Source organism: Cottoperca gobio, chromosome 11 (assembly GCF_900634415.1).
Source record: "Cottoperca gobio chromosome 11, fCotGob3.1, whole genome shotgun sequence".
In the NCBI taxonomy this organism is placed as follows: domain Eukaryota; kingdom Metazoa; phylum Chordata; class Actinopteri; order Perciformes; family Bovichtidae; genus Cottoperca; species Cottoperca gobio.
This window is the reverse complement of record NC_041365.1, coordinates 2,613,026-2,639,015: the sequence shown is the minus strand read 5'-3', so window position 1 is coordinate 2,639,015 and position 25,990 is coordinate 2,613,026. Positions and strand designations below refer to the sequence as shown.

At 40.2% G+C, this 25,990-nt stretch overlaps 1 protein-coding gene across 1 annotated transcript in view; it reads right to left on the bottom strand.

Annotated features, from left to right (window-relative positions):
- Positions 1 to 25,990, bottom strand: part of csmd2 (CUB and Sushi multiple domains 2) — a 217,229-nt gene that overhangs the window by 89,372 nt on the left and 101,867 nt on the right. The window contains exons 7-17 of the mRNA XM_029443772.1: positions 25,582 to 25,659; positions 23,014 to 23,101; positions 21,652 to 21,776; positions 18,368 to 18,489; positions 15,969 to 16,072; positions 13,985 to 14,097; positions 9,385 to 9,567; positions 6,872 to 7,062; positions 6,482 to 6,617; positions 2,440 to 2,634; positions 415 to 553 (exon numbers count right to left, since the gene is read on the bottom strand). Of these exons, the coding sequence (XP_029299632.1) occupies positions 415 to 553; positions 2,440 to 2,634; positions 6,482 to 6,617; positions 6,872 to 7,062; positions 9,385 to 9,567; positions 13,985 to 14,097; positions 15,969 to 16,072; positions 18,368 to 18,489; positions 21,652 to 21,776; positions 23,014 to 23,101; positions 25,582 to 25,659 (1,474 nt within the window). The remainder of the gene's footprint in view (positions 1 to 414; positions 554 to 2,439; positions 2,635 to 6,481; positions 6,618 to 6,871; positions 7,063 to 9,384; positions 9,568 to 13,984; positions 14,098 to 15,968; positions 16,073 to 18,367; positions 18,490 to 21,651; positions 21,777 to 23,013; positions 23,102 to 25,581; positions 25,660 to 25,990) is intronic.

Here is a 25,990-nt window from a genome sequence, read left to right as displayed (position 1 = left end):
ACCAGCGCCACTTACGTATGCATTACAGACGCATGTACATTTACAAACTAGCACTTCTAGTGGAATTCTTTGTTTGATTGTGTATTTGTGTGTAAAAACTATAAGTATGTCTGTGGCTCTTCAGTAAAGGGGCATATCAAGTGATAGAATCAAATACTTATGAGCTCTTACTAAATAAAACATATCCCAGTCGCGGGTGTATGTTAATATGCATTACATGTACTGCATTACCATCAAAAGGGGAAGACAGAGGAAGAGATTAGAGACAGTGATAGGAAGCAGTGAGATGAATGGGAGCACATGTTGAAATTGTGAGATGGTAAAATCAAGAATAAGTCAAGCTTGCTCTGAAATAAAAAAAAGAAGAAGAAGAGAGACACTTATGGAGCAGCAGTTGCTATCTGTGTGACTCACTTGTCGAAGATGATCTTGATGGGGTAGCCTGGAGGAGCCTCAATGATCCATTCACAGTTAAGGGCCTCCTTATAGAGTTCTGGCCAGCCAGGGGAGAGGATGATCCCAGTGGGAGCCTTCAGATCCCCTCCACACGGGGCTAATGGGGAGAGAGAAGAAATAGAGAGAGAAGAAAGAGAAAAAAGAGAGAAAAGAAAAAGAGAGAAAAGAGAAAGAGAGAAAAGAGAGAGAGAGAGAGAGAGAGAGAGAGAGAGAGAGAGAGAGAGAAAGAAAAACAGATAGAGATTGAATTAAGCATGTCTTTCACAGCTGATGTATGACAATGTCCTTAGATGATCCTATGCATCAGCCGGGGCTCATCCCATTTCTTTTAGTGCCAGGGTCTATCTAAAGTAAACTGGTGACCGCTCACTTCAAGGTTAACCATTTCTCCTAGGGACATACCTCTTCATCGGACGTGTGTGTGTGCATGTGTGCATGCATTACATACCCTTGTGTATGCATACGTTTCCTCCCCTATGCTGTCGTCTTTAAATCCGTCATCAAACCCCTCCTGGTGAGGTGCTGCCGTCATCCCCGTCAAACCGAGAAAAACTGAACATCTTTGATCGCTAGCACAAAAGACACTTGAGCCTGTCGACCGCTCTCTCATACCCTCATCTCTCTTACTGCTCACTTTGCTGTGCATTTTGTAACTGCCTATCCTTAACCAGAACAGTTACAGTGCCAGCTCCTGGCTTCCTTTGAAGTGGAATGATTTAATCAGCCAACTCAGCATACTGAAGGACATCTATAAAACACATTACGCTACAAACGCAGGGGTATGATAGATGGCCTCGGAGGAATACAAAGCTGCTGTGGCACACCGGGGGAAGTGACATGTTTTCATAATAGTTTCTCTTTCGCGTATCATGAATGGTGAGCCCGATTACACCCCTTAGAGCTCTATCCATGTCTGTGCTTAATGCGATACGCTGCTGGTGTCCAAGCGCCTTAGTTGGTTAACACTTCAAGCTTCATCTTAGCTTTGCCAGCTCTATTGGTATTTTCTGATTTGCAGGAAATAGTTTATTGATATTGAGTCAGAGAGGGGTAAATGGATGGTTGAGCAATCTGCATGTAAGCACAGCCCGTCTGCAACAACAGATACTCAAAACAAAAACAAAGCTTCTGTATCATCACCAGCAATCACCTCCCTTTAAATCAGATCTTAGTGATGTCTACCATACGAACTGATGATATTATTGATATTAATTAATTCTATACGCAACAATTGTAAAAGTCATTGAATAATTGCATCACAGAAGAAGCGGCAAATCCATTTTAAGATTGATTTTGTGTTGATTGATTTCCTCCCTTTTATTTCAACACCAATCCATTTACTATTTGGGTGTGCAGAAGAAATAATCTCTTCAATCTCTACAATCCAGAGATGCAGCAATGCTACATTACTCGCTAGAAGAAGAAGAAACATAAAAACAAACATATTCCCATTTCATCAGTTTTATGTATATGTATGTTTTATGTCAGCTATAACACAGTGGGCGCATGGCTAATGACCTCGGACCAAATGCCGTCAGATGAGAAGATATGCACATCTTCCTCCGAATGATTTAAACCCTCTGCATATTTAACCTGGTGATATCTGGATTTTTTGGAGTCACACAGTTGACTATGCCAGCTCAAACATAACCGTGCGGCATTGGTTAAACAATATGGAATAAATCCCACTCATTGTGTTAATATTTACATTTTAAAAACAGTGCATGTTTACATTCACCCGTGTGGGTCTCTATCAACAGCATGCATCTCATGAAATCTAATTAAAAAAAACATTTGTTGGAGGGTGAAGCTAAAATGTTCAGGTTAGATAACAGGATGGCCGTCACTAAGGGTACTCACTCCCTTCGATATGTCGTTTGATTCCAACTCATACTGTACGAGGAATTCCTCCGACATGTCAGGAGCATGTTGATTGGGTCAGAAAGGACTCGGATCGTACAGTGAACACCCAGCGTTACTCACCTTCACAGCGGGGAACCGCATTATCCCACACCACGTTGCCATCCTTGAGAATGCAAGAGACGGTTTGCGAGCCGTGAGTCTTTACGAAGCCCTCTTCGCACAGGAATGAGATGGAACTGCCCAGTTGAAGGCTCTCACCAAAGCGCTTCCCATTAACTGGCACACCTGGGTCTGGGCACTCGTTGTGGCGAAATGCTATTGGAAAAGCAGAGAGGAGATGGGGTTAGTGCGACGGAGAAGACATACAGCAGGTGTGAGGTGAGGGAAGGATAAATGCGGTCATAATTCATAAAAAAAAAAAAACCACCTTTTGTGTTTGCTTTTAAAAAAAATGAAAAAAACAAATGATCATCTTGTTTAAAACCCGAGAACAGTTCACCTGTAATTCATCTTGTAGTAATCTTTGTCACGCGTAACATTGTTTTGTGCAAAAACACTGATTTCCATTGAGATTCTAAAAATAACGAGCCAAGTTTCTGGACAAAACTTTTTTCTTCCGTTTGTCAGCATTTAGCAATGCCAGCATTTAACGAGAGGAAATTTGTTTCACTTAGTGAGTCACATTGATTCACCCTGCTGCAGTGATTACAGAGGGAGGGAAACCACATCGTATAAAGATCATCAGCGCCAGATGACACGGCTGAACGATACGTGGAGCAAAGAAACGGGGAAGATTGTTTTTCAAACATCCTCAAGATTTTATATATGAAGCCTCTTAATGAAACTTCAAGCAGGGACGAGTTAGAAGGGACGGGAAGAAACGCAGTCACACAAGAAGAGGCATAACCCTGGAACAAGGCATGTAAACAAATGCATCACCTAAGCTTCCATCTCTCTCACTTACTCTCTCGCTTTCACTCTTGTACACACACGCTGGTAGACGTAGGTGTTGATGAATCCTTCTTCTGTATCCATTGGACCCAAACAGAGTGCCAGCCAAACCTCATCCATCACGATCATCTTATTTATTAATGTGCCAAAAATCCCCTCAATACAGTTTGGCATGTCCTTAATTAACATGAATGACAGAAGCTGTCCGCTCAGCGCCACAACCCCCTAAAAACAGTCCTGCAGTAAGCTGACACTGTTTTCAGGAACTAACCGTCATCTTCAATTAACTGCTCTTGACATTAATTTACCACGCTGCATTGGTAATTTATTCATCTAACTTGCTAATTAATGCATTAGCCGCCATGTGTTGTCCACATTGTGGCTTTAAAGAGGCACCTGGATCGGGTTGATGACATGTTTACAAATGAGCTAAAGCAACGTCCCAAAGGCATTCTGGGTAGGATGACATTTGTTATTTGAGCTAGAGCAGAAATTGTCTCAAGAACTTGAAACAGAATACCGGATCAGTCTGCTGAGGATATTGCAATTTTTACATACCAGCCACCACAGTACTGGATCAAATGATGACACAAATAAAACAGTAGGCCTGAACGATATGAGGAAAATATGTGATAACGTTAAATATGACGACAGTACTTATAATAACACAGCCATTGAAGTGTACTCAGTTTTGCTGCTAAAACACAATACTGCTTGTTGATTTCAATAAAAAGAGATTATTTTGAACATTCTTCTATTGAACAAATCGAAAATCAGACTGAACACAAAAGGAAAGCACCAATAAAAAATGAAAAAGATCCAATTTAAAGTGCAATTGTTCTACTAATGCTCTCTTTCAACTCAGTACAATGTGGCAGTCTTTCAAAATGTGTTTATCGCAAACATGTTGACATTGCGATAACGATAAAAAACAATATATTGTGCAGCCCTAACTTTCAGTTTGTAAATTACAAATACTGTGTCAAAAATATTCTAATATGTTCTATAAAAACATGATCAAGTTACATAGTAGGTATAAATATATATATATATATACACATATATATTTATATACACATATACACATATATATACACATATATATACACACATATATATATATACACACATATATATATATACACATATATATACACACATATATATATATACACATATATATATATACACACATATATATATACACATATATATATACACACATATATATATATATACATATATAGAGAACACGAGACACACAGAAAGAAACAGAAATAGATATAAAAAAGAGAGAGAAATAAAGAGAGAGAGACAAGAGAGATACACAAAGACACACACAGAGAGACACAAAAAGAAACAGAAAAGAGAGAAACAGAGAGAGAGAAAATAATAGGATAAGAAGAGAGAGAGATAGAGAGAGAAAAGATATATAAAGAGACAAGAAAGAAACATAGATATATAAGTAAAATATAAAAGAATAAAATATAAGATATATAAAAATAAATATAATATAAAAATATATATATAAATATATATATATATATATATATATAATATATATATATATATATAATATATATATATATTAGGGTGTGAGATAGTATATATATATATATATATAAAATATATATATATATATATATATATATATATATATATAAATATATATAATATATATATTATATATATATACACACACCAACACACATAAATAAATATATATATATATATATAAAACAATAATAATAGAAATAATAACAAAAATAGTAGTGCATCTGGAAACTTCTAGACATCAGACATAAATATGAGATGATCAAAGGCTCTTTAAATCTTTAAATGGGTCATTTTGCATTGACATCCCTGATTAATAAAGTAAAATCTTTACATATTTTAAAATGGTTTTAAATCAGGTTAAAGTATAGTATGGTGCTCAGCGCAGATTGTTTTTGGTGTACAAGGAGAGATGGCTCTTGATTGATAAAAACCAAACTTACGAACATACAGGCTCATGAAAAACGATTAGAGCCATATGTGATGCTGAAGTTAACTAAAAGTCAAGGATATATCTGTGTGCACAGTTACGTTCAGGTACATTAACATTAGTAATAGAAACCGACAGGTTTAGATGAGATTAAAGATGAAGTCCATTTCATGTTCTACTGCTCATTATATGATGATTTAACAACATCTTTCACTAAAATGTCCTTCATCTCAGATGAATTCTTTGGTTGGACGACGTTTGGTTGAAAACATGAGCTATATTTTAGGGAGGAAACTTTTTTTATTGCAATGTTGTATTTAAGATGTTATGTTCTTGTCTTCACCACTGTAAGGGTATTTTCTCGTGTCGTATAAGTCCTTGTGGGCTGGACAGTCTGTGCATGATACAATAAATAACACATCTAGATGCCTTGCTAACTAATGATACGCTCCCAAGTAGATGAATGACTCTACACTACAGTGGTAAACTCAAGGTGAGAAGTACAAACAAGACAAAAGCAACAAACTGTAAAAGTAAAAATAACATTTTATTGCCTGCATTAAAGTGAGTCACTGCAACTAATTATAGTGCCAAACCTTATAGAGACAAACCCCCCAATGGCACCTTAACTATCTGTGAAATAGCTCTGTAGCTTTAAAGCGTTAGGGTTAGGCAGTAAGGAGATATTTATTTTGGGACGTGGATAATGCAAAGATCAGGCTCATTTCACAATAATGCATATGCAATGAATGCAATAATCCTTCTGCCGAGCGCTCACGGTACAGTATATCCTTGAAATGGGTTTACCAGCATGCAGCCAACGTGTAACTGCGTCAGAGTAAAAAAACCCATCTGGAATTTCCTCAGAAGTCAGCAGCTCCCCAGAATAGAATATAATGAGCACAGCCGCAATGTATTTGTCAGGTAAGGATGCTGCATCTTTGTTTGGATGTCAAGTCTCTATTTAGACACTAAAGACAGGGTTTTTGTCATTGCTCTATGCGACTGCGTGTGTGCAAGGAATCTTTTGCACATGGGTGGAGGTGTTTATGCACTCTGTGGAAGACAAATAAGTGGCAGATGATTCATGCATGCATACACACACACATACTGTACACACTTACAAAAAAAATCTAGAATACAAAACATCGAGTCAGAGCAGGCTTTTTCTGTGAGAAGCCTTAAAGACTTCCCTACATCTCCTTTGAAGTAACATTCAATACTCACTGGTAAACGTGATGTTAAAGCCTCTGTCTGTGTAGGTGTGGTCAGTCAGGAACTCCAGCCGGGCCACATGGGCACTAGTTGTTATAGGAGGAGGTAGGGTGTCACCGGAAAAGGTACCGAGGATAGGAGACTCAGCCTGGCAAAAACAGATAAAGATTTTCTGATGAGACTAAAGATACCATAAGCTAAAAAAGGTCTACAGCTCCAACACTAGTCGGATACAATGACTAACAAGTCCAATGACGCTGGCAGACACATTTAGCTCGTACACATATTTATACGGGCTGCTTCTCCTCACATGCACGATGACTGATCGACAGCTCAATAGTTGAAGTTGCAAAAAGAGCTTTTCAAAGTAACTGAGGACGACAGCTTATAATTCAACACTACCTTCCCACCATCCTTGATCGACAGGAAGTCAAACTGTTTCTCCATGCTGAGGTCGTTGAAGGCCAGATTGATGCGGCTCTCAGGATTGGTGATGATCAGCCACACACAGTGCATATTGTTGCCGTACTCCTGAGGGTAGTTGGGAGACAGCAGCACCCCGGATGGAGTGGTAAAGTTGAAGAAACAGGAAACTATAGATAGAGATATAGACAGAGAGGAAGTGAGAGATAAATAAATACCACAGAGCAACATAAACTGAGTATTGTTTAGGAGGTGGAAAAACATGGGGGCAAATTTCATTTACTTTTGCTGACGGCAAGACAATATGATTTCATACATTTTATTGAACCAGCTCCGCCCGACATACTGCAGACATCCAACACAACACATTGTCACTGAGCACATGTAGCCTTCCTTGAAAAGCCAGCCCACAATGTCTGCTTTGTTCATGGTGGTCTGGCAAGGCTGAACAGGATGAACAGGGTATGAACATGACAGCACTGACGGAGCTCTTCTTCACTGAGATATACATCTGATGGGACAAACAGACCACTACTGGGCTGGCATGGGCACTTGCTCCCATTTCTTAAACAACGCAGAGGTTCTGGAGATGTGATCACATCTCTAAACCTAAATACATTTCACGTGGAAAAAAATAGGCCGAGAAAATTGATTGAAGAAGTCTTCAGGGGATGTTTCACTTAACACTGAGTTTACAAGATGTGCATAGGTTGGCATTTTAATGATGCAACCAAGTGTTTGAAAGACCAGACAATTCCATTTCAACAACCTTACACTTAATTGCAACTTCAAAATCAACACCAACTAAGGGTTATTCAGTTCTAAGTTAATGAAGAAACATGGAACGGTTGTAGAGGGATGTGCAAGACACAAAACCAGGGCTGTCCTTGACTGAAGGAATTCTTAGTTGACTAACACTCTTACGATATTTAAATGTACACTAAAGCTTTGAATAGCTCAGTCATGGGAATACAACTATCACAATTTGCAGCCAAGGTTTCATTTTCAATATTAGATTAATAGTCAAATGCTTACGGAGCAGTGCAGGAGCAATGTTGATTATTAATATGGTCATCCTCAGTCTCAATTGAGAGATGACAGGGCTTCTACCTTTATAGTAATGACTATCATTTTTCCTTACAAACTATTACCACAGCATGTGATCCAACACGGTTTTGGTTTGGAGCACTGTGTTCACCCTAATAAATAAATGGTATAAATACTAATAATGCCTAATACCTGATGCATGTGCAAACAAACGACTCGGCGATGAACAACTCGAAAAGCACATCCTCTCATTACCATTATCAAATTCAATTACAAAGACAAGCGTACTGCATTGTGTCTACATGACTAAATGTTTACTAAATAAACAATGTGTACCAGTGTTAGGAGGCCAAATTGACTCTTGCTCCAACAACCTCTCTGCCGTTTAGCTCGGAGATGTTTATCTAGATATTGCACCTTTTGTCCACCCAATTATCTTATCAATAATACAACAGTGGGCATTATCTGCATGGTCAGCTCCCTTCACCCTCTAACTCTCTGTGTTTGTCTTTCATGGCGTTAATTAGCTAATAAGCACCCCTATTGTTTCAAAATCCTCAGCCTGTGCTGGGCAAACTGTAGGGATAATCTGATCATTTATTATGCAGCCCTCCCTGCACTCATCTGCACGGACATACCGTAATTTTCGGACTATAAGCCGCACCTGACTATAAGCCGCAGACGCTAAATTGACTAATTTGTACATATATAAGCCGCACTGGGCTATAAGCCGCAGACGCTAAATTGACTGACGTGTATGTAGCCGGTCTGTAGCTGACACCACGATCGACTCTGCGTTGTGTTGTGTAGAACCAGGAAATAACGATGGAGAACTTCTGCCTGTTCAATCAGCATTTATTGTCTCTGACCGTTGGTGTTTTCCTTAATTTGTCCATAAATTACCGTTGAAACAGAAGAAACACATGGAAGTCATCATCATACGGTAACTCCACAGTCGGGGTTTTTGGACATGCACCCCTCTCTTCAGCGTATCCTTCTTTCCGTCTCCCGAAAAAGTGGCGCGAACCCCCAGAAAGTGCCGGTTTCAGGAGTATCCGGTTTCAGGAGTATCAACATAAAAGCATATTTAACAAAATAAGACTCCTCGAAAAAAATTTCCATAATGAGGGTGTCTCACACACTGCCTCGCTCTCGTAATGTCCGTCTGTCTCTCGTACCACTCGCTACTTTTGCGCGCTCTTTCCCTGCATCCGGTGGACTGTAACCTGTAAAATACATAGATTTAGGAATTCCCCTAGTGGCCGTTAGCTGTAAAAATCCATAGATAAGCCGCACTGTTATATAAGCCGCAGGGTCGCAAAATGGGGAAAAAGTCGCGGCTTATAGTCCGGAAATTACGGTACATATTGATGCCTCGTACTGGTGCGCATGTGGGCACATCGTGAATGTAGAATCGGAATAACACAAGACGTCCAAGAACTTACAAACGCAGCTGGGTTTCTTTGCCGACCACTGGTTGTTCTTCTGACAGGTGATGTTCTTCTTCCCCACCAGCTCAAAGGCAGGCAGACACTCAAAGTAGAGTCTGTCCCCGTGACGAAAGACTGCCCCCTCCCGTTTGCCATAAGCTGGGATTCCAGGATCTCCACAACTGCCCTGGTCAATTTCTGTGAAAGTAAAGAATAAACATATGGGCAAGAATATTAAGTATGCAAAACTGACACAATAAATCATCATTACAAGCAGGAAAAGCATGAATGGGGGTTATACAAATAAAGACCTGATTCTGTTTCTTGGAATCATAGTAGAGATCAATTTAAAGGTTACAATTTAATTAATGCAAGCCACCTCGCCGAGTGTGCCGTCTTTGACCTTTACTTTATCTTTCATAGGAAAATACTATTGTTCAGCATAATGGACAACCATGGTGGCCCCGTAGCACTTGATAAGTGTGTCTCCTCTAGTTTTCTAAAGAAAGATGCTACAGGGGTTCAGCTAGAGAGGGGGGGGGCAGAGAGAAAGAGGCATCTCAATTCAAGGTTATTACTGACTGTATCCTGCAGCAGACATTGACAAGATACTACTACACAGGTAATAAGTGATGTGAAGATGCAGGACCTCACACTTAATCAAAACACAAAGTGCTGTTGCTCATTAGATCCAGTTCCAGGAAAATGTGTGTTCAGCTTATTAAGATAGAATGATTGAACGCTACCGATTTTTGTCTGACCCTATATTGCGACACGGCAAATGTCCTAGGACGGCCAATCGAAAGACATTTCCCCAAACCCAATTTATTCATTAATTCCAATTTACATTTTTTTTTTTCTTTTGCTGACTGTGGAAGCCTGCCAGGATAGTGCGTTCATGTGTAGTCATGGAGTCTGTAGTCTGGAAAAAATGGCTTCACTTATCATTTTGTACAATGCTGTTCTGCAGCCAACTTTCAACTGCTGAATGTTGGAGCTTTCCACCAGCACATTCCCTATACCCACAAGGTCAACTAGGAAAATAAATTATCAACTTGTGGAAAACAATGAAGTGAACATTACATTATTACAGGAACATTGTGCCAATTTCCAGCATGTGTTTGACACTCTCACCTTTTTTTTTTCCCCGAGACAATCTGTTGCCAGTTCTATTGATTAAATATTATACGTGCCGGTTCAGATGGTGCATGTCAAGGACGCCTTAGTCGAATCTGGTTTACGGTAATGGTCAGACACGCTTGACCAAGGGTAAGATGAGGAAACACTTAAACAGTGGAAAGAAAGATTCAGGTCTTCTGCTTGTTTTTGCATCAGTGTAGCATTAGAGCTTGTGTTTCAGCCCGACGTGGCTCAGAAACCAAATAACTTCTACAACTGAGAAAAGGACCAAAGTAGCAAAAGTGGGTCGAGCCGAACAATGCTTTACTTCGGTTAAATCGGGAACAGAAACCTTTCAGGACGGCAATGAAATAAAATCAGACAATTACAACAATACAAATTAAACATCAAAAATCCAAAAGGCAATAACATTAAAAAATAAAACATATTGAAAATAAATTGATGTGGTCACATTAATGAAACGTTATTAGCAATGACTCAGTAGAGTTCATTTTGGTCTGACAAGGCAGACGTTTACTCTTCATTACATCAAAATCAACGTGATTGTCCTATTGTCACATCATCATACTTCAATGATAATATATATAATATAGTATAATGCGTCTGAATCTTATCTCGTCGACCCTCGGGCTGATCTAGTTTACGCTTGCCGTGTGTGCTGCTGAGAGACAATCGCTCAGGGAAATGTCCGGCGCCCCGGCTCTTAGCTTTCTGAAGATGTGGCCCCCTGAACAACATAGTTAAATAGTGTCAGCCAGTCTGAACTACGAAATTCTTTCAAACCTGGGGCTTGCACATTTAACGGGGCTGTGACTTTATTGGGGCCATAAAATGAAACGTTTTCAGGGGAGCTTTTGCGCACACGATGCGCAGACTGTAGTGTTGCTACCGTAAACGCGTGCAGAGGCTCACTTCAAAACCCAAGAAGCAGCGGCACGAGCACATCCCGAACGGCCACTGCACTAGTGCATTTAATTTCAAGACGATTTAATTTGCCACTAAGTAGTCTTTAATGTCTCTTTGTCCTCTCAAAATGTATTCGCGATTGTTGCAAACCTGCGTCTCATCGGTCTCTCTCTCCCCCTGTAAATGCATCTCTTCCCTTACTGTGCGACAAACGTTCTCACCCTCACACTTAGGAAGCTGACGTGAGCACTTTCAGGTACACGCACAAACACACCTCCATGAACACCCTTATTCCTTAAAACCACACACACACACACACACACACACACACACACACACACAAATTCAATTGTCGCAAGATTTATGCATCCCTCTCTCTTCGTTCTACTTTTCCGAGGTTGCAGATTGCAGATGGGAATGCTGAGGCATCCTATCGAGGCATCCGGATGGGGGAACACAGAGAGCGAATAAGCTCATCCATCCAGGAAATGATGGCAGGGTCTAATACGATTTTAAAACGCACCAGGGGCACTGCTGGGTATAAATCCATACTCTCAGCCTTAATGATGATCATCATTTAGAACACATATTTAGAGCTCACTGCTGTTTGGACGTATGGCTGTCCTGAGGCAGCCTCATTCACAAGACAACTCATTGATCTTACGTGGAAGTCACCTTTAAAAAGAGGGGATGAAAAATAATAAGGGCAAAGGATACAAAGGGAATGTATAAGAACCAACGGAAACCACCTCCGGGAGAACGCGACAGCTTAAAGTCGGACACAAAAATACACACTGTACATACATCTGCATACAACCACACACACACACGATTAATTATACAATAACTTGTTTGTCACTGTAACAAACTCACTCAATGTAAACTCAGTGCAGTGTTTTTCTCAAATGGAGGCAATAAATAAGAGCCCTTTGAAGTGTGTGTGTGTGTACATAGGTGTGTACATGTGTTTCATGGAATGCCTGTTGTCATACATGTGTTTGAGAATGCATGTGTGTATCTCTGTGTATGTTGTGTATAAGGAGGGAATGCAACATCATTGGCGTCTCATGAATAAGTGAAATAGTATAAGTACTGGTTCAGCTGATGTATGTCAAGGTGGTGGTGCCTTAGGGTGTGTGTGTGTCCGTGCGTGCGTGCGTGTGTAGTATCAACATGTGGACCTATGAGTACATGACAATATTAGTAACTGTGCAGTTAAAGCAAAAGTACCAGCATATATTATCAGTGGGAACTAGCCCTGTTTAAACACTGACACAAACGTTTTGTCCACAGATGGTTGCACACGGCACAACGTGTCCAATTTTTAAATATAAACAGCTGTCTGAACAGGCTTTAAAAACAACTGAATTTCAGTTGAAAATGTGGGGCCATAGCAGAGTGTGTGCACCCCACACTCATGAGTAAGGCGGGAGTGTGTGTACTGGTATGAACTGTGTTTGCAATTACACTTGATGATCAGGCTGAAAATACAAGTAATTGAGAATGCAAATTACATTTTGGGTGCTCCAATCTGGGAGGTGAAGTGGTTCAAAGTGTTTCTTCCCCTTCATTAAGTAGAACTCATTGTTTTTAATTACACTTTGGTTCGGCATGCTGCTCCACTTTCTCTGTTATTTTTACTGATGAAAAATAAGCATCTCTGGGCAAGAGAGAAGCCTCGCTGTGCTTCTGAGAGGCAAGCAGCGGACTTATCTAGAAGAAGAACTCTGGCAAACAAACTCCCCATGCTCACACGCATGCACACAGACACACAGAACAAACACATACAGACTCACAATGTCACTCCTTTTTGTCTCTCTTGTCTTCAAACATGCATGCAAGCACATACACATATTTTGTACCATTTTTTTTAAAGCTTACAATCAGGTGCACGCAGACACGTAAGAGTACACGCACACGCACACACACACACACACAATCTGTGGACGGTTGCATCAATGGCCAATTGCCTGTTTTGCCAAAATAAGTGCCTTTATTGTCCTGCCTTATTAGCTTTCAAGGCATCAATCATGACACAAATAATTCATCTAAAAGCATAATTTGTGAATAGTTGCAAGGGAACCAGCAATTTGGAGTTTCATTCACTGATAGTCCTTCACTAGACTGAGTCCTTGGTACAGTATACGTTTAATTGAAGTTTTTTTTAGTTTAGCCGTAATGTGTATATGCAGCATGCCATTGCGGCAGAAGGAGCTCACATGGCAGCATGCACCACGCCTGTTTTGTTACGATGCTATTAAGCTTCATTACAAAAGTCTTAGACGAGACAGATGGAGCATCTCTGACCCCTATGTTCTTGAAACTAAACTCATCATGATGAATACAGGGAAGGACAATAATGTGACAGTCAACTGAAGCAAAATGTGTCCCGTCGGTGCCCATGTTGTCAGCTTTGAGCAATGAGTCACAATGCACAAGGGTGAATGGCCAAAAAAAGAATCTTCATTCTATTTGAGATTGTCAAAGAAAGTCTTACTTTTTAAAATGCAGCCAGCAAGCCGGCACAAAGCACAGACTGACAACAGGAATGTTTCATTTCCCCCCTTACCTTCATAGGACACCTTGAATCCCAGAGAGCCACTGGTGTCGTCCGTTTTAAAGTTGAGCCACATCTGGTGACTGGTGCTAACCACAAGGTCTGGAGTGGTGGTACCCGACAGGCTACACAAAGAGACAAAAGGACAACAACATGTTTGTGTTACGTATAGTGAGAATGCAAAAGGTGTCAATTGTAAAAAGCTGGATCAGTTGTTTAAATTATTATAAGCAGTGTTTTCACTTGCTGCAGTGAATGTGGTGTTACTTTAATAGCCAAAGGCACTGTTTCCTCTGCATCATTAAAAACTTTAATGCAAGCAGAAAAAAAACAACACCTGAAGATATATATTAAACTATCTGACTTTCCTCATCAAAGAAAAGTGCTCTAAAACTGTTACAGGCAATTCCAGAGTGAGAAGCCTTTAAAAAAAAACTTTAATTCAAAACAGTTGGGGACAAGAAAGTGGAAACTGAAGGCAAGATCAGTCAATGCTACAGAAGTAATTTAATCCTATTTAAATAGTAATTCCCCCAACTCTAATTAGGAAGTGTATAGCTGTGGAGTAAGTGATTACGGGCTCTAATTTTAGTGATGGCACACAGAGGAAGGTTTCTGTGAACTTGTCTATACATATGTGGGGGGGGGGGGAAAGATGCAGTATGCACCAAAGTGCACCAGATTATTAGGATTCACCCTTTCATTTCCCTCCTCGTATGCTGTCGGCATTACTAAAAGTAAAAGCTTAGCAACCCATTTTTCAAACAACATTTTGATTCATTTATAAATAGCATTCCATTAATACTAATTACTATAAACAGGTTTCGATTGTAATTGAACATCCAACCTAACAAATGTGGTCAGTGAGTTATAATTTACGTGCAAGCTAATCACTGTATAAAACACTATACTTGTTGGTGGCCTATCTGCTTATGACAATTATGCTCTTCCCACACAAGGACATCATTTTCCCCTTGGGAAAAACGTAGTGGCAGACTCGCACCTAATTGTTCTCTTCCATTATCAAACCGACAGTGCTCAGGGTCTTTCAGGTGAAGGAAAGGGATTTGATTGGCGGTGACTCGGTACCTATTAACCACCACATTTATTACTGTGCTTCTACATGCCTCTGACCTTAAAGTAACAAAAACTAATTCCCTACACACGCTTGCCTGCACCGCTGATTCACAAAAATATAGTCCTAAATAAACGGTGCTGAGAGCTGCGGTAAATTCTCTGGTCATGAATTGTTCTAGTTTGTTTGTGTGCAAAAGTGCATCCAATCTCCACTTTCATATCATAAGAAGGTCCATAAGGGCAGAGGGAGTACTTAATTGAACAGATTAGGTCATTTTCAGTATTTGTGTGATGTGCAAGTATGCGCACAAACATATTAAAGTGAGGAAGCTCTTCCCTTATCAACACACTCCTCCTCCACAAATCCCTCCCTCATTTATCTCCCATCTCCTCCCAGTTCCCACACGGGCGAGGCAGTCACGCATAACAATTGATCTATAAAAACTTCATTAAGGTGGTAAATTTCAACGCAATTAATAACTTCCTGTAAATTGTTATGGAGCATCTGCTAGCGCAAACTACATTAGGGGGCATCAATAAGCAAGTTGCGATGCTGCACCACATGGCTGTGATCTTGTTTTTAACATTGAAAAGAGTGATGATTGACAATGTGATGCAGCATCTATTTTTCATGCAGTACTGCATCAAGTGGTGATGAAATGAAAGAGAAACAGTACAACAAAGAGAAAAGGACTGGAGGGTAAAAGGGAAGAGAGAGGGGAGCTGCACGCTGCAGGGAAGTGGAGGAGGAGAAAAAGCAAGTGAGCCAAAAAGAAGAAAGGTGAAGAGTAAAGAGAAAGCAAAAGAGAGAATATGATTACATGAAACATGACGATTGGTACAAAGTAAAAGCCAGAAGATGTTAGAGAACAGAGGGAACATTGAAGGCCAAAAGATAGAGGTCGAAGGAGTCACTCACACATGGAAGATGGTCTTCTGGTCTCCGACTACCACGCCGTCTCCCACCGACAGGGTGTCGTAGCCTCGCTCCAGGTCAAAATCCTCAAAGGTCAGCTTGATCACCTAGACAACAGCAGGGACAACTGTAAACGACAGATGCTTGAATGCTCCTGACACCGGGTGCAGAGGAGAGACCCCTTCCCATCTGTGACCTTCGACCCCTCTTTCCATCCATCTATCATTCTCTTTTGAATATTTGTCTGGCACAATTCCATTAAACCACATGTACCAGCTGTGCATGCTGTATGTAAAACCTCTAGCTTTTTTTTTATTGCCATCAACGTATTTATTTTCCTGTAGATATTCACATACATTTGTATTCATCTGCATCCAAACACCGGCTCTTATATGCCGTTTGTGTGACTGATCAGATTGGTATGCCCACAGAGTTTTGTCCACGTATATGCGAGAGTCTGCATATTTTGCTACATCTGATTTCCTATCTGGGGATTATGAATTCTCTCCAACTAATCAGATATCTGATTGCCTGCCAGACGGTCCACATGACCCCTACTCTTGCTGGCCTATTTAGCCAGACTTACAATAACTTTAAGCGCATCAGGAGATGTGGCAGGGGATTTGAGTTTTGTCTTCAAGGTGAATATATACATCTTAAATGTGACACAAAAGTTTCAAAAGATGTATTGGATTTTAGGAAAAAGTGAGGTGAGGAAAAAGCAGACCTGTTTATTTCATCTCATTTCTATGCTGCAGGTGGGAGCGTGGGAGAGAAGGTGGAAGCGGGTAGGGAAATCAATAAGTGTGCCTTAGCTGAAGCAAGGGGCAACTCTGATAAAGACAGACGGACAAATAAGATTTGATTATGATAGTTGATAAATAAAGACAACAGCAGGGTAATGTGGGAGACTAATATATAAATAAATAAAAAGGAAAACAAGGTCCGTCTTTGTCTCCTATTTTAAATTGGTTGCCACTGATTTCCTCCACATTTTTAATGTTTTCAGAAAGCCGAGAGAGCCAGACCTAACGAAAAAGCTTATATAAATGCAAATTGCATTCTGTCCTATGTTAAACCCAGTGCCTAATGAAAATTGCCACAGTGGAGAGAAGAGGTGGGTGGAGAGAAGAGGTGGATGGCGAGTTGGCAAATTAGGTCAGATCACTAGATAAATAGTTTCATATCACAAACTCATCTCCTATCTGCCAGACGACAGGTGAGACAGAAGGTGAGGGAGGAATAAACAAGAAAGGAACAAAGCGATATATATATATATATATATACTATATATTGCTTTCCATCTTTGACGTCATGTCTGACATTTTAGTTGTTTCAGAACGGAGACCCCTGTGTCCCAGACACTGACAGATAAACATTTAAAAGATTGCCAATGAAAAAACATCCTGCTTTCAGTACCTTCAGGACGTTATGAAGAAGCAACACTTTACAAGAACCCACATTAGTCATGATGTCACGAGGCAGCATTTAGGTCTAGAAGAGCCGGGTCATGTCCTACCCAGCTCGCTTTGCAGTTCCGCCTCAGTCTCCTCCCTGACCTAACGTCTCCTCTGGCTGGGCCTTTGCGGACGGGCAGGAATAGAAGCCCATTACATCTCTAAACAGAAAGAACAGCCTCGCTCCATCTTCATCTAGACCAGACAACAGAGCGGGAGACAGCCCAAAGTACTATTGTCTGTTTCAGCAAGCTGCCTGCCGAGTATACCCAGGGGAGTCTATCTACGTGTGTGTATATGCATGCAAGCAAAGCGTGGGGTTTGGTAGGTGTGCATTGTATCTGATTATCCCCTCTGCCTTGCCTCTTGCCTCACATAGCCTGTCCTCAACTCGGCAAAGTGCAATAAGGGAACAGGTTTGTAAAACCAGTTTCTTTGAGTTCAGAGAAGGATATTTGGCTGGAAAGCAGCTGGGTGGCCTTGAACACAACTCCAAAGTCAATGGTCTGAACAGAGTGGCGATGACACTTTCATGATATCCTCTGAGCATGCTCTCAAAACCCCTCTATTACTCTACCGTCAGTTTTTACTCTTTTCTCCTCTCCCTCACCACAGGTGTTTCTAAAAACTCACTTTGTCTTCTGTTGGCTCAGGGCCAGTGTTCTCCACACTCCACTTTATTTTCCTTATGTCTCAAATGTTCTATGAGAGAGCTTCTGTCACATGGTGTGTTCAACAGCACCCAAAAGTGTCCTGTAGTAATTATCAAAAGTATAAAATGAGTCATGTGTGTGAGAAAGGAGATTCCTCAGGAGTTCCCTTTGCGAACACACCAGTCAGTTTGCTGGCAGCTAAACACACCACTTAACACACCACTGGAAACAGGCGAGTACAGGAGCAAAGTACCACTGCCCTGTTGCTCAAATCCCATGTTTAATGACTTACCTTAGAAAGGTCTGAGGCTGTGATGAGCCAAGTGCAGTTAGCATTGTTGTCATACTGGACCGGGTAGTTTGGGGATGTGAGGACACCACTGGGTCCCCTCAACTGACCTCCACACATGGGTGCTACAATGGAAGACACAGAAATGTTTGCTTAATGACAGTTTAAACGCACACTTTCTCATTTATAAACCACAGAAGATGTAGCGTGCATCAAACTCTCTCTTTGACTGCATGTTACAGTCACAAGTCTTCATACTGATTGACTGTTAATCATCCCTCAACCACCTCAGCCTCCTGTTAAGGTTTCTTAATACTCGTATTGTTTGTTGTGCCTTGTGCATTATTTGTAGTCGATATGTTATTTGAGTTTCCTGTATTCTGTTAAAAAAAAGCCTGTCAGGGGATTCAAACCTTTCCACTCCATCTTCCCCAAGCGACATGGATAGCATCCTGAAGAACATCCTAATAAGGAGAATTGCCAAAATACAATTCTGTAACAATTCACAATGTATTTGTTTTACTTCAAGTTCCTTCAGAGTTCCTGACTGAACTGTAAGCAAGCATGGATTTTGAAAGTTGAAGCCGTTTGGCAAGTGCTTGGTGATAATGATAATTTGTCCTTTTTTTAAAACCATCATCAAATTATAAACCAAAGAGCCATCGAAACTAAATCAACTGCTGTGCATCCTCCAAGTGCTTGACTTGCCAGTTTAGTGTGGCAGTGTGAAAAAAATAGACTGATGGAAAATTAAATCAAACCCATAAATCAGTTTTCCCACAGGTCTGAAATATAATGGGGAGTAAACAAGCCCAGCTAATTTATTATGAGAATAAAACAAAGAATATGACATCAGTCTTTATGATTCTTTGCCATTGTTAAAATGTTTCAAAATACATTTGGGCAGCCATTAATATAGTTGGGTACGGTACTTCCCGAGTATAGCTTATGTATGGGAGACTTGAATGTGTTTGTGGGGGGGGGGGATACATATACCAAAACACAAATCTAGTATCACACTTGACATGTCATTGAAAAGAGAAGGTGAGCAGTTGGCAAACCGAGCTTTAAAAGGACAGCGTGACTTTTGTATCCAGGCCCGAGGGCGTCTGCATGGCAGAACTGTTAAACACTCCTTCAAATTAAAGCAGAATTTCTAATGAGTACTTTCAGGGAAGTGAGTGAGTGTGTATGTGTGTACATACGTATATGGGGGACAACCTGGAAATATTTGAAAAGGGCCTGAACCAGCTACCCAAATTTTTAATGAGTTACGTCTATGAGAGGTCCTTCGGGTGTTCAAGCCCCATTCAGTGGTTCCATGTTCCAGCCCTCTCCCACCAAATCACCCCTATTAAATGTAAAAAGAACTTTGGCGAAGTTAAGGGGAGAATAAAAGTAATTAATTTGAGATGTGCCGACAGTGAGGGTGACCTTAATGAAAATAATACAGCAGAGAGGAAGTCGACTGAAGCCATCATAACCACTCCCAATTTTTTTTTTTAAATCTTAGGGATCATCGTGCCTTATGCCTGAACATTGTGTTTAGTAATGGACATGAGTGCAGCAGGTCATCGAGACATTAAAGTCCACGACAGAAAATAATTGCAGGATTCTAGGTGTGACCAGATAGAAAGTAAGAAGGTAGAGAGAATTGTGAATTTCATGTCATGGGGAATGAATTTTCAGCCTGAGATGAAGATTTTTGCTTTGCTAATGATAGTGCTGTACAATTTAATGATGACTAATGCTAATTTAGGATACAGAGATTCAATTATTCCCGCATGATATTTAATCTTCATTGAGAAAGAACAAAGGCGCAGTATCAAAAGGTTAAATGAGGATGATGGAATGAGATATTCTTTAAGGGCAATTTCACTGACATTACTGTGGATGATATGTCAATCTAGAACGTTTCTTTACATAAAGCAGAAAAACAACCTAATGGGATCCTGTGGCCGGCACTCAAAATCACTTTTTTTTTGCGTTAAAGGAGGAACAGAAGACAAAAGTGTTCGTACAAGGCCTTTATCCCTGTGTTTGGTGTCACAGAATACCCAAACTATTTTCTGAAATGCAGGTATTAGATAAGCAGAAGCACTATCAATCACCCCACCCATATAATCCTTCTGAGACCATGCCCCCCTCCTTGGTTCTGTAATTTAATTGTGGTACAATTGGATCAGTCCAAGACAAAAGAAAGAAATAGGAAGTACCTGTGGAATGGTGGATTATTGAGAATGCATTAACTGAAGTGGAATAACAACAATGGCCTATATGTGACGTTAGATGGGATGCTGCTGGTGATTATATTAGACAAATCCGTCAGAGATTAGGGAGTTCAAAAGCCCTAATGGGGAAACTGGTACACAATGGGTGGCTTTTTCCACATGGTGAATCTAAGCCCACTATTCACTCTCTTTTAGCTCCGATTTTGGTCTCTACATCTCTTTGGCTGCTGAATGCTCCACTGTTTTCACTGGCTAGTCGCTAACTGTGTCTGTCTGCCGTTTGGTGCTGAGCTGGTAGTGCACACTGTGTCTTTAGAACATTTGACTATTTTTCTCTGCCCGGGTGTTTTCAATTTAACACTCATCAAAAATCTGTTGAACTAAAACCAAAAGAATCGCCACCAGAAGACAATGCCTTAAAACGCTTTGATATGCATTTTGTAGTCTACTAAAATGTTATATTAAAGCCAGTTTTCTGATTGTATCTTATTATTGGGATGTGTTTTGGGTTTATGATTTTTACTTTGAAACTCTAAGAAAACACTATCACCAATTTAAAGTAAAAATATTAAAATGTCCTGCTCCATTGAATACACTTCACAAGTCAGATACCCATCAATTAAATTAATTATAATTCACAAAAAAAGTCAAAAATGTAATCTACTCTGATTGATTCTGTTCACTGAAGCTGAACACTGAAACCGAGTAGCACATGAGCGTCAGGAATATCGTACAGGGAGCCTGACCGCTCTTCCTGCCTGTCACAGCATGGTCAGAAGTGAGGAAGACATGACTGATGGGCAGCACTATGCCAGCATGGCTAAACAGCAGGAGGCAAAAGAATGCCGACCAAAGGTCAAAGTCACAGCAGTCACAACAAAATGGTTAATCATAAAAAGAGAAAAGAAGAAAATGGACTGGGTATCTCCACAACATGACAGCACACCCACAAGCAAACAAATCAACATCAAGGCATGGAAATATAACTGGCGGTGACATTCAGACTGCCACCATTATACATGTGCAGAGATGAACAACCCACACGTCATAGCTTACCTCTGCATATGGGCCGATCGTCACTCCAGCCTACGTAGCTGTCTGTAACTCTGAGGCAACTGATGCTCTTTGAGCCCTGCAGTTCATAACCCTCATCGCAGGAGAAATGCACCGTGGATCCTCGCCTGCAGTTAGATTGCATACAGAGAAAATACATCTACATTACAAACCTTTCCTGTAAAAAAAAACAAAAAAAACTCCTTTTAGCAGTGGGAGTGCACATAAAGTGAGAGTACCAAGAAAAAATGTTGTTGTAAGAAAAAAACAAAAACATTATTTTCTTTTTTACTTTTTGAGTCTTTATTTCCAAAAGTGCTGCATTGTGGGAGGTGGATGTTACCCATTTGTCTGTGTTACAGCTGACCACTAATAGAGACAATAGCTCTGACAGGAATGAAACTCCATAATCCCAACGGCAATATCACCATCCCACAGAGGCAGCCTATTAGTGTGCAGTGGTTCAAATGGTAGCGGATCTGTTTTAGTGTACACTTTCCTCTATCAGGATTGGTTGCAGTGGCTTTATGGGGCATGACATTGGGTAATGTGCTGTATGCTAGAGCCCATTTCAAGATGCAGTCCCTGATTTGTAATAGCATCCAATAGTTTCCTCCTAGCTCACTGTTGATTCAATCTCAACTGTGAACAAAGCTAAGATCGTCAACGCTAAAGGGGGAGATCATTTTGGAATTCATTTGGGACTGAATGTAAGAAAGCACAATGTCAATACTGTGGTATTTCTGGTTTTTCATGCGTAGCATAATGGACTAAGATGCAACTGCATTTCGTTGTGCAACCCTGTGTTGCATAATGACAATAAATGACCCTTGAATTCATTGACTAATGAAGGTTGTCCCTTTATTACAACAGTATATTTGAAAACTATTAAAAAGCTACTACTTCCAAGAGACATTGGAAGTGGAACTAATTAAAACTCTGATATTATTTCATTTAAACAAGAGAACTGAACTGAAGACGAAATAGGCTACTGTATTAAATAAAGAACCAAATCTTGACAGCACACTGTCAGAGAGCACTCCCATACCACTTGTTAATTAGGCCTTGACGAACAAATTAGAAAATCTTAAAGCTACCTATTTGAAGAATTGTGGGGGGAAAAAATACATAAAAAACAAAAAGAATGTGGCTAATTAATGCAATGTCAGGAATAAAGTACAAAAAGAAAATACTGCCCAATAGGGTCATCATTAGTCTTAAAGGAAAGCAAGGTCTTAGAAACAGAAACATAACCTTTATCATCGTGTCCATCAACCTGTTGTTGTTCAGTATTCTGTCATCTATTCAGTTACAATTGACACTTACCGATTGGCTTCTTAAATCATTCTGCAGTCGTGCTTTTACCTGAAGTCTGTGCCTTTTCTTTTTCCTCGATCCGGGATCCCCGGGTCAGGACACATGTTGTGTCCCTGCGCTACACCCATCTGAGACACTAATGGGACAAGACAAAAAGAGAGAAAAGGAGTAAGAAAGTCTAAACAAAATAGTTTTCTGGGAATCTGCATTAAGGAAGATTTTCATACATGCCTGTAAGTTTTCACTAGTTGGTTGTAGTACACTCACCTGGCCAGTGTGAACATGGTTAATAGTGACAGTCCTCTAACCTCAGGCTAGGTGTCGATGCAAAAGTCTTTACTAGCATGTTTCCCATAAGAACATACAAAACGGATTAAGTATATTAAGGCTCATTGTGATGAGTTTATTTGTCCTGCCCTCTGGTGGTCAATACTCACTTCATCATTACAGAACAAATGTAAAAGATAACAATGGTTGATGAGTGGAATTCAAGCTGCCGTAGCCTTTTTTGTCACACGAGAAGTGCTTGATATTTACCCTAAACTAGCTTTGCGTACATCCTTCGGCATAGCCCTGCACAGTTCCTGGAGCTGCTTTGTTTAATCATGTCACTGGGCGAAAAACAGTGGAAGCGAAAGTGCCAGGAGGGGTCAAATAAACTTGGCCGACCAGAGAGCCCATCTGACTGACTGGGAGGGGTCAAAGGTCTGCAGAGCCAAAGCAATGTGACACCTGCTTATTGGCTAAGCTGCCAGTGTGAGGCAACACAGCAATGCATTTAAAACATGGCTCACTGGTGTCAGCAGAGGCAATGGGAAAAAAGATAGACTTACTGTTGTATAAACAGAAGAGCGGGACCATGTTAACTCAGGTCACTGTCAGGCGTTCTCACATCTTTATGGCAGATATTATATTCTGTCTTTTTCACACAGATCAATTCATTGACACTATGATTGATGCGAAGCTCTTAAGATCAGACGTTAACGAATTCAATGCAAAATCAATATTTGATTATAGCGGCAAACGGTAATGTGGTGTTGGGGTGATAATTTACAAGTATTGTCATTTGAGAGAGTTTTTGTTTATTGAATATTGGGTAAACATTGCTTTAGCTGTGAATAATAAATACCAATACAACGTATTTGCATGTTGCGGGCTTAAACTCTGATATATTTATACAGACGGATTGTTTCTTGAGGTACAAATGGTAACTTACAAAGATTTCCTTAGTTTTAAAATGTTACAGTTGGTTAATCTTAAGTAATGACACTTTCACTTGAAAAAGCATTTTCCATGATGTGCCCGTCTTTTAATTAGGGGTCACAGTCATTCAAATTATATAAAATGAATTACCGGAGACAGGGGATTTTAAAGTGGACACAGGTAAAGTGAAAATAAAAAGCATTAAAGCGATGCAAATGAAAAGTGGGGAAAGAGGGAAAGGGTGATTTTTCTAAGAGACACACGGATTAAAAGCAAAGATAAAGTCGGAGGTAGAAGTGGATAAAATGAATTGTAAATGGCCTTGAGGCAGGATTACCATTAATGCACCTCTTTTTTGTTCGACAGGTTGTTCTTAAACCCTTCGACGTCCCGCCGTGTCACTCTAGTCAGGTGGCTCATGGCTGTGAAGTTGTTAAACTTATAGGTGTTCAAATAAAGCTGAACGGGATAATGAACCGTGAGCTCAGACAGAGGGGGAAACAGAACAAGGGCAAGGAAGACTGCCGTGGTGAAAAGAGCAACCAATGCAATTACTGCTGTCCATTTGCTTTTGGAACTGCATCTCTAGCACAGACTGTGCGTCCTGTGTGTCTGTACATCTCACAACAGTCAGCGTTCACCCTGTTCGACTTTGAACAAGAGATGAGACTGGTGAAAAGGATTGTCTGGAATCTTCTTCAATAGACAGACCGACAAGTTGTCGAGACGGTTATTCTATTTTTTGTTAAGACTGTTGCAATTCCCAGGCATATTCACTGTGTCAAGGTTGCTTTTTCTTGTATGGAGTTCAGTTCCTACTGCTGCCAGGGTTCCAACAGCTTTTTTTAATACCACTCGGAATTAAATTTCAGAACAATTTCAGGCGCAATGTTTCTGCTATCCAGGTCTCCTTAACGTTAATGCTAGAGGCATTCAAAAAAAATAATACTATTAGAAATTATTTAGAGATTTCACAATGCAACGTCGGAACAAAATGACTCATAAAATCCTACTTCCAATATTTTAGCATTTTTAAGACTTTTGAAATTGGGACAATGAATTCATTGCCTTTTAAGACTTGTTAAGGAACCATAGGAACCCTTGTTGCCTGATTGCCTCTGCTGTCAGTCCACAGTGCGTTTAGAATAAAGGTTGTACTGATAGCAAGTAGACAGCTTGTGCATTTGCCAGGGTTTTCACCCAAGATGCATAAGGAGAAAATACATTTAAATTAGCATGATGCTCAATTACAGATGCTTTCCATTTTGCCACACTGCGCCAGCTAAATCCACGTCCACATTTGACTTTTAAGGAAGAGGTCAAGTTATTTTCCTCCCTTGATAACTTGATGATTGTACTGAATAAGTGTCACTTTACTTACAACAATGTCGACAGATAAGGTTTGCAACTTACACACTGATATCTTGTGGTGGTTGTCTTTGCTGGGCAACATCTTAACACCTCGAGACTTAAGTTCAGTCATCTTCTTAACTGCGGAGGGAAACCGAACAGAGACATGTAAGACAGCAGGAAGTGCAGTAATGACGCCCACACATTTCAGCAGAGCCTTAATGTCTGCTGCAGTTACTGTATGTAATACATAATGTTCCATACATCATTGCCCACACCCACAGATATGTTCACAGCCGTTTTGACTAAGCAATTAAGCAAAAATGAAGCTCTGCCAAAAACGTGTTAAATAACAAAAGGACTGAACTTTTTTATTACAATAAAACACAACTTTTGTTCCTTTCAAAAATAATTTAAACATTAGGGTTTTTTATGTTACTCCATAAAAGTTCAACACTTAGTATACATTGAG